The sequence below is a fragment of the Nanorana parkeri genome, unplaced genomic scaffold (assembly GCF_000935625.1).
Source record: "Nanorana parkeri isolate BGI_ZX_2015 unplaced genomic scaffold, ASM93562v1 scaffold1202, whole genome shotgun sequence".
Lineage (NCBI taxonomy): Eukaryota > Metazoa > Chordata > Amphibia > Anura > Dicroglossidae > Nanorana > Nanorana parkeri.
In genome coordinates, this window is record NW_017307470.1 from 2,592 (window position 1) to 12,693 (window position 10,102).

General features: G+C 38.3%; 1 protein-coding gene across 1 annotated transcript in view; it reads right to left on the bottom strand.

The window, feature by feature from the left end:
• Window positions 1-6,190: 6,190 nt before the first annotated feature.
• The window catches only part of SLCO5A1 (solute carrier organic anion transporter family member 5A1), a 78,435-nt gene continuing 74,523 nt past the window's right edge, over window positions 6,191-10,102 (bottom strand). The window contains exon 9 of the mRNA XM_018568523.1: window positions 6,191-6,742. Coding sequence (XP_018424025.1) covers window positions 6,285-6,742 — 458 coding nt within the window. The 3' untranslated portion in view covers window positions 6,191-6,284. The remainder of the gene's footprint in view (window positions 6,743-10,102) is intronic.

Genomic DNA, 10,102 nt, shown 5'->3' on the forward strand with positions numbered 1-10,102 from the left:
TTACTTTCAGAACTAAGCAAAACATATATCATAAAGGGTGATCCTAGTGTTTGAATGTATACTGTAAATAACCTAATATGTAAGTCTAGAGACTTATCTCAATCATTCAATGCTCTGAGAGAGTACTATCATAGAAACCTATGATGCTTATATGATGTGCTATGTATACCTAGCTGATGGACAAGATAATGAGAGGAGGATATGTGGACACTGACTATAAATAGCGAAACAGAGCTGTACACTCACACTGCTCAATGTATGTTTCTATACTTAGCAAATACCCCTGGCACCATCTTGAACTGAAGCGTGCATTAGTAACAGCTGGGGAAATCCAACTTGACCAATAAGTTTCTATTGAAGACAATCACCCATAGTTGTCCTCTAAGGTATACAAATACCTCTGACACAGAAATAGTCACATCTAGCCAACATTTGGCTATATCAAGTAACGATCATAAATATCTTTGAAACCTTTAACAACATCAGACCCTTCCAGGGCCTGCATCCTTTTTATGAGTGTAGATCTCAAGTTAATCTGATCCCTTATTCCTTTCTTATTAGGCCCCTATGGCTTTAGCACAGATAACCCCATTTTTTTGGAAATCGTTTCATAGCTAACCATTGTACAAAATGATCACTTCTTTATACAGACCATTCATTATGATAAAAACACGTGCCACTGTCTTGTCCACAATATGACGTGCATATTCTGTGTTGAGTTCTGGATTCACCATGACTGAGTAGTCTCAGCGTGGACAAAGAGAGCTTCTTGGATACATCCTTCCTGCACAGCCTTCAGGCGAACAGATGTAAGTCTAGGGGATGAGATTACTGATTTATATATAATATAAATGGCAACCTAGGAAGATTGCTTTGTTTTTTTAGCTTGGCAATGCCAAGGTGAATCACAGCTTGAAGTGGGCAGTAGATGATACCGTTAAAATGTTTTGTGCAAGGTCTCTTTAAAGTGGACTGGTCACTTTCACACTGGGAAGGCAGTAATTGTTTTGTTAATTAATATTCCTGGAATTGCTGAGTGTATTAAAACCAAACTTGCTAGTTAAACAAATATATTGGTGAAACCACAAAAATTCTGTAGCTCCATGTGAATTTATAGGCTGAGTAGGAATCTAAGAAAACAATTACCTCCACTGTTTATTAAGTAGACAGTTTAACATGTTGTAAAATCTTTTCAAAGTTTTAATATATTGCTCTTACTTTAGCATAAAGCTCTGCAGATGGCTAATTCTGACAGGATATATTACAATTTATTTTTGCTCTTATTTACTATTTGTTAAGTGATATGTTCTATATCTCTTAGCCTATATATTACACAAAATAGAGAACTATATTAACACTGGAGCATGAGAAATACTAATAAATAACATAGCCGATCTATTTATCACATGTACATCTAACTTAGAGTGTGATGACTTAATTCTAATGAATAAATGAGCACAATACATGTTTGTTCATGCAACATTTTTCAGTAACCATGCCTTATCCTATTTTTTTCTTTTAATATGTGATGAGTACAAAAAGTATTCATACATAACCTGATTGTATTCACACTATCTGCTTCCTTAGATTAGATGTTATTGCACAGTCTCAGTTTTTATCTGCATATCTGTAAGCGTATCTGTATCTCAAACTGGATGCACGATTATCTCTTTAAAAATAATATTCCTTTGTTGTCAGGTATTTGTTGTTAACATTAAATATTACCATACAACGAGGTTTATTTGGTTTTTCTATGGTTTTTGGTACCTTTTGATGACAATTAAATAATGCAAGTGATAGCAATTACAATAATTCATCATTTTGGAAAAATAGATAAAAAGTAATTATCATCATCCACCAGGTTTGATATTTTCAGCCAATCCTCTAATATTTGTTGCAGAGGAAAAAGCATTTCTGCATTTATAGCCCAACAAGTATAATCTTAAGAGGGACAATGATCTTGTGATAATTGCATTATTTGGCAATAAACAGTAAACAATGCATTCCGTAGTTTCTTAACGGATCAACTCAAGTGCAATTTAATTTCATTTAAGTTTTAAGTATAGTCAAACCCTTTTTTTATTTTTGACTACAGAAAAATAATTAAACCCTCGTTCAGGTTTTTATAGCTGTGTGCCAATTGGGGAGATCAACCTTTTTCCCGAAGAGAGAATTTGATGGAAAATCCAAAACCTTGTAGTATAACGTTACAGGAGTAGGTTGGAAATCTTCTAATAGAGACATCAGTTTATTTTCCTTTTTAGAGATCTCCTTTCACTTTCTGCTCTGTCTCTGGGACAGGAAGTGAAGGGGAATCTTTTTCTTTTTTGTGTGTTTAATATCCTTTCTTTTCCATTAGAATACGAAAAAGATTTTGAAACTTTACATCCTTGCAGCAACACTGCTTGTTTGGCTTGGAGAAAATCATAGAACGTTTTAGTGTCTGAAAAGCTGAGTTCAAGTAATTGCTCTTAATTTAAATAACTAAAAAATTATGACTTTTAAGATTCTCCAGCAATTGATTATTAAAGCCAAAAATATTTTTCCTAGTTTTGGATAGGATGGGGAAGGATTAGAACCTGAAGTTTCACTCCAAGGTTCCTGAGAGCCTCTATATATAGAAAAGGTTTGCTAAAAAAGCCCTAAAATATGACACCCGATCCTCCCTCTGAAATGCTGTCAGATAATTAAAAAAATGGATCAGATTATTAAAACTGAAGCTATGATACCTGGTACAAAAAAGAGTTGCTGTCAAACCAACCAACCAGATTTTCTTTTTCATTAACCAAGAAAGATTTAGTTTAAAATTATAAAGGTGAAGGCCCACTATATTGTGACTTGTTAATAGATCGGATGCCTACTGCCTGTTTTATTGTGTTTCAACATTAGTAAATGAATGGCTGGCCACATACACAAGATGTATCAATTTAATTCCTGATTTACAGAACTGTGTGGCCACAAATGTCTGTAGACAGCACAAAAACGCCTCTACCGATGTTATGGGGATGAGAAGATGTGGGGTGTTCTGTAGTGCTAAAACACTTCCTGTCTTATAGTGACAATGCTGTTTCTTTTTAAGTACAGTATGCTGAGTGAGTTTTATCATCCTAGGACAGGAAGTGTATTACTGGCAGGATCACAAGTGTTAAAAAAGCCTAAAAATATACTAATGCAGCCACCACATCTAAGGACTGGTAAGCTGCATTTTCTTACATTTTTAATCTGGGATGTAAATATGCTTTAAGAAACAATGCAAAGATCATAGGGCAAAGGGAAAAGTGCAGTAACCCATAGCTTCCAACCCTCCCCTATATATGGAGGAACAAATCCCTCTGCCCCTCCTAATTTTTCCCCTTTTAGGTCTGATGTGTAGACCTACTTAACTACCAAAAGTGTTATTCTACACTAAACCTTTCATCCAACCTATACATTTTTGCATTTGTCATTTTGAAAATCCAGTACAAAGAAAAATAGGTGATAAAGAAACGTCGCTAAAAGGTGGCCCTCTTTCTCAACTCAGAACAATGTCAGTATTGATTGGTTGCTATAGTTATAGTAATTTGCACAAAAACAGTGCTTTGCTCTGGTCACCATTTTCTGAACAGTGATTAGCTCTACCTACTTTTAAAAAGTCTACTGTGACTAATGAGACATTCTTGGATCAGAACAGACCTAATATGGCACTAACTAGGGATGCACCGATACCACTTTTTTAAGACCGAGTACGAGTACCGATACTTTTGATCAAGTACTCGCAGATACCAATTACCGATACTTTTTCTTAAAGGGACAGGTCAAATTTTTTCTAAAGCAATACAAACTAATGCTTTAAGGTCACTTTCTTAATATTATGATTCATGAGATGACGAGGGAGCATGACGCCGGGCGCTGCGTCATTACACGGTGCCTGGCTTTCCGGATTTGCTAGCTTCCTGATACAGGAAGTACTCGTGCTAGGTATCGGAGCATTTGGGCGAGTACGAGTACTCACCAAAATACTTGGTATCGGTGCATCCCTAGCACTAACATTTCAGGTATGATGTTGTCACCCAGACTCATGCTTTGGGTCTCTTACCTAGTGCAACGGCTAAAAACTCAAAGCAAAGTGCTAGAGAAGTAAACTGTTACAGGCATCCTAACAGTTTATCTGTAGATGACAACAGTAGGGAGAGGAAAAACAGAGCTTGACATGAAAAATATGAAAAGTATCTGGCCTGAGAGAAGTGCAAAACACTGGTCCGGATCCTACTCTGTATTCTTCCTGCTCTTGGGAGGGTCATTGTGCACTCTGGGGAGTAGGGTTTCTTTGCACACTGGAGAAAGGCATGACAAATAAGTATTTTATAATATATCATAGGAAATTAAAATGTATCATATTCAGAAAAAGAAGTGAATATGTTAGTCTAGGCCTTGTAAATACTGAACTCAATTTGCACCTATACCCACTTATAAAAAGTTGATCAAACAAAATTAAAAACCTCTGCCTGTATATGAGTACTAAAAACAATAACAAAAGTTATCATATAGTAACAAAAAAATTAAAACTAAGCCTTTGTATACTGCCTATGCAGTAATTCAGATGTTCATGTACTTCCAAGCAAATAGTATGTACTTATAAAACCCTATGCTAATGGTTTCTATATCAATGCCTACAGTAAAAGTTTATTGTTTTATGTACTCTTGCCTGATAGATGATGTTAGTATGGCTTGCATATTTATGAGTATGATGTCTGTCACACTTCCAATGCAATTCTCCACAGTGTAGTTGCATAGTTTAGGCTAATTCAATTGTGCTTTACAGCATACCTCACAGTAAAGTTCATATTAATATACATGTACATATCATGTACAGTATCTTCTAATTACATGTAGCACACCGGGCATCAATGACAAACATTCAGATATATAATGCAGCCTGTTGATCCCCTGTTGTTGGCACAACGTATCCAACCTGGCCATCTAGAAGCTGAAGACTGCCAGCTGTGCCATTTCTGGAAGGCTGTGTGTTGACAAATAGTTACTTTCAATCGAATGGCTTCTGTACTTGATAGCACACAGGTGAATACGAAACAGCACACTTGGAAGAGATCACTGATCTTGCCATTTGAAACAGAACTCCTTTTACAGAGTTAATGTCCTTATATCTTCTCCTTGCAGTCAGAGAGTATCTTCCACCTGTATTTGGGGAAAAACCATTGGCTTGAGCGGACTAATGGTGATTGCCTGCAGTTATTAACAATTTCTCTCTATAAATCATGAACTACACCACTACCAATGAGACGTATCTACAAAATAGGCCATACGTTAAACATCCATCACTGTCATGGATTCCGGTCTGGGCGACTCAACTTTTAACATATTCAGAAAAGATTCTAAAGATGAAATAGGTGAGGTGACAGCATACACAGACAGATGGGGACATTCACTAATTGCATGAAAAACAATTTCCAATTACTATAGGGTTGCACAGCATGAAGTCATCTAATTACTGTTCTTTCTGCCTTTATCAGTATATATGAGTAAAGAATCACACTAAATATCCACTTTCTATTCTACATGCTTGGTAGTCTGCTAAGGTCCCACAGTGCAATCATTTGTGTCCCATTCAGTGTAAGATTGTCTTAGCCATAGTGAATCTGCCAACCTTTTTTTTAAACTGCAGTCCTATCTGCTATAACTATTGTGCGTTACAAAAAGCCTCCTCTGTGGAGCCCTTGGATGCTGGATTCAGTTTAAAACTAACAACTTGAGGCTTCCGACTTTTAAACTAAGCCCTGTATACCTAGCATTAGCCTCTCCAATGCTTCTAATGCTATTGATGATCTCTTTCTTAAGACAGGGAATATTGGGTAGGTAACTGCTTTCACTCAAGCTCCAAGCAAAAAAAAAAAGAATGAAACCACTTTCAGAAGACAGGACTTTCACTTTAAAATGACTAACTGGTAAACTTTATATTCCAAATCTCACAACCAATATGCAAAGGTCATAGAGCAATGACCTTTCAATTCCAAATGTGCTGCTTCCATATTTCAGTATTTTTACTCCTTTAGGAATCATTTAATCAAGTACAGATGCATAATGTAGGGGTAGAGCACAGATTTACCACTTACAAAAAAAAATTGAGAAAATTAATTTTGCTGAGGTAACCAGCCCCCAACAATCCTGTTGCTACTGATTAAAATATGTTATCATTCATCCATTTGTATTTAGTTCATATAAAAGGCACGTGTTGCACAAGGCGCCATACTAAACTTGGTCAGGAAAATGGACTCTGACTATCCAAACTATGCATCAGCTGGGGTCTCTTCTTGAGAATTCTCGAAGGATGAATTTATTGCTTCCAGGAAAGGCCCAGGATAGGTTTGTGCTATGTGTTGGATTCCTTTGTCTATGCTACTGTCTTCATTTGGCTCTTCCCTGGCGCCAAAGGAGGGGCAGGATCTGGCCCGTTCATAATTTGGCTCAGCTCTCGCGTTGCCGATCATCTCACTGACTGTGCTTATTGGGGAGGCCCGCCACCTTCTCCTCTGCAACTGGTCTTCTTTGTGTTTAATGGAATACCAGGCCAGAAATATAAAAATGAATCCTAAGAATTTCAAACCAGCTGCCAGTCCAAAATAAACGAAACGAAATGATGTCACGTTGTATTCCCAGCAGGAGCCTTGCACTCCACAGTCCTGCTGCCAAAGCATGCAAGTTGTATCAATAACAGCCCCGAAGTAGATCGGTGTAGGAATGTAAGCTGCAAAAACAAAGAAACATTAGGGAGTTCGGAAATCTGCATCATTTCACACAATAAATAACGTGCAGTGAGACACAGTAGGTTGCCAATGTAATTAGTGTTATATGGAAAATGTATAGCTAACGATAGGGTTCTTTTTTATATAAAATATACAAAGACAACCTTATTTCACTCCATGTTTCCATGCAGTGATATGCTAAGATCAAGATTTCTTCACAGGAGTCAAGGCCCAAAATAAGATTACATCAACATATCAGGTAGCACTAGTGATCTCTTGCAACTTGAAGGCTAGAGAGGTATGCTATCCAATGAAGTGAAAACTAGACCTAAAAATGTGTACATCAGCTTTGCATGGTGCATATGTTGTAATTTTGTTTTTTTTTAATTACAATACCTGCATATTAAAGTGCTGTGGAATGTATGTAAAATATACAATGTAAAAACACAGTATAGAACGCAACTTTCAAGCAAGTTCCAGGCAACATTGGTTCTTTTTCAGAGAGTGCAACCTTTTATTGAAAATTACAGTCCCAGAGATGGATGACAAGTCCAACGGGGTATACCCAGAATAGTTTAATAGTACAAATAAACATATGAGTTCCTTCAGAATTTTAGACTTCTCCTCTCATGATCTTAGCAAAGACACAGACACTCCACACACCCGACTATGCACCTACAGTAGTGTGTCTTTCATGCATTTACTAAGGAGTAAATGTTTTTATGTGAAAAGCTTTTAACTCTAGTACAATGATAGGATAATTGCACCAGTAACCTGAGTGCTTTTCTCAGCATTAGTCAGGGTCAGAATCTCATCTCAGGTGGCCAATTTTCTCTCGTTCCAGAAACACAGGGCTCCTGGCCACATCCATACTTTGAAATGTTGCACAAGTTTAAAGGAAATTCTCAGCAGAACTGATCAGTGGCCTTTAATTCATGTACAGTGATGGAGATGGAAAGTGATCATGTGATATGTACAAGATTAGGCAGCAATCATAGCAGTGCTGAGGGTGTGCCATGGCAGTAGAGATATGGTATACAGACAAGGCAGCTTTAAAAAGCATTGGGGTATAGGAAAAGGGGCTGTTTACTTAGCAAAGTGAATACCAATCATGTACAATGAATTATAAATAGTGTTTTTGCTTGCATGTGACTCCTCTGTTACTTTTTACTATTACTGTTAAATGCCCCTTAACTGAGGTGAGTAGAATAGTTCCCTGGTGACCCAATAGTGGGTTGATATAGCCATTTAAAGTTCAGCATGCGGTGTGTATAACACAGTCTTCAAAGTTAGTGTTACAGGATTAAAGTCACAGTGCATTCTTGCTAACATGCTGGTTATATGGTAGTATTTATAACAAACATTTCAATTCATTTGAATACGTAAATCTGCACTCACAGGTGTAAAATTGTAATTTATCCTTTAAGGTCAGTAATAAGTTATATATACCTTTAGTCACTAAAACAACTAAATGCCACTGACCCCACACCACTTTGAAGGAATTTAGGTTTATAGCTCTATGCAGAACTGCATTAGCTCAGCAACATTTGCAGGCTGTTGAGCATTACCAGTTCTTTTCAGGTCCTGTCACAACATCAACTGAATTGAGGCCATGCCATTACTTAAGCCATTTAGCTGTTGACCTACTTGCACGCTTCAGATCCTTCTTCCTATATGACCCAGCTGCAATGCAGTTTCATCTCATGGACTTATAGCCTAATATTCTACTTTAGAATTTTGTTATTTGAAGAGGAATTTTGATAACAGAAAGGTGCCCAAGGCCAAAAACCTTAGGGGTCTATTCACAAAGCTGCTGTAGGCAGCCGAGTGAATGACAGACCTTAGCAAAGTGATCCGAACGCTGTTCGGCTATTCACTTCAGGCTGGTACGGCTGATTTCAGCCATATATCGGCTGAAATCAGCCGTACACCGGGTGGCTTTGCGTGGCTTCGGGTCGGCCGAACATGTTCAGCATGTTAGGCCGACCCGAAGTGCAGAAGGAGTTCGACACAGCCGATCCAACATCTGGATCGGCTAAGCTGAACCTCCGGCAGGCTACTCGCTGCGGTTCGGTCTGTTCTTATAGATGCCGAACAGCGGTGAGTGAATAGCCCAATGCCACGAAGCGGCATTCGTCTCAGGTGTTCTACTCGGTCCCTCTGTGGTACCGAGCAGAACAGAAAAAGTTTACAAAGTACAAAAAAATAAATAGAAAACGATTGTGCGGAGCTAGCAGTGACAGGCAGTTCTGCTGCCGTCAAAAAAAGGGAAAAAAAAAAAACATTTTCGCCATAGGAATGCATTGCTAGATTCCTATTGGCTATTGCAAATTAGCTACTGCACCCGCCTTCTGCTGCTGTCAATCACTAGTGGGGACCTGATGGAGAACTGCAGCAGTGGGCGGGTGGTATAGCTCGTTTGCTATTGGCTATTGCAAATTGAAATAGCCAATAGCAATCTAGCAAGGCATTCCTATGGTGAAAAATATATATATATATATATTTTATTGTGACGCCAGCCAACGGCTCCGTGTCAGAATAAAAAAGAAAAAGCAGTGTTTCTCTCCTGGTCGGCTGGGAGCGAGAGACTCCCGGAGCGCCGGGGAGAGTTAGGATGTCTGGAGATCAGTGTCGCTGGTTAGCTGGTAACCAGGGACGCTGATCTCTCTGCAAGTGGCCGGAGCCAGCCGTCAGAAAGCCGCTCGGGCCAACATCGGCTTTCACCTTGGCTCAGTCGGGCCGAAGCATATTCCTTCGGCTCGACTGAGACACCCGCCCGACTTCGGGTGCTGTACGGGCTATAGTGAATAGCCCATACAGCAGACCTTCAGTTCTACTGAACCGAAGGAGTCCTGGGGCCGAAGCTAGCTGAAGGATCAGCCGAAGCTACGGTCAGATCCTTCGGCTGCTTCGTGAATAGACCCCTTAGTCTTCCATAAAGTCATAAGGATACAATGAAAATCTCTATTTGGTCTCAAGGTCCATGTCCCAGTTAATAGTAATAGTTGTAGTTTATTGGCAAATGTGTAAGAAAAACAAGAAATATAACAGTTGAAATAGTAAGTTGTGTTATCCTATTCTTTTACCACACAATAGTAAACCTAACATCTGTACTCTCTATTGGGTCAAAATAAGTTTGATTATGGGATGCAGAAAACAAGGCAGGGGGGAAAGATGCATCCATTAGTAACAGAAAAATTCAGCAATGCATATCATGCCACCTCAAACTGTGTAGACCTATTTTAAACCCACCAACAGATCTAGGTACATTGTAAAGAAAAAGGACACTTTCTGAGTAGAATGAACTTTTGAGTAGAGTTTTTTTTTTTTTTTTTTTTTTTAAAAAAGATCAAAAACTAAAA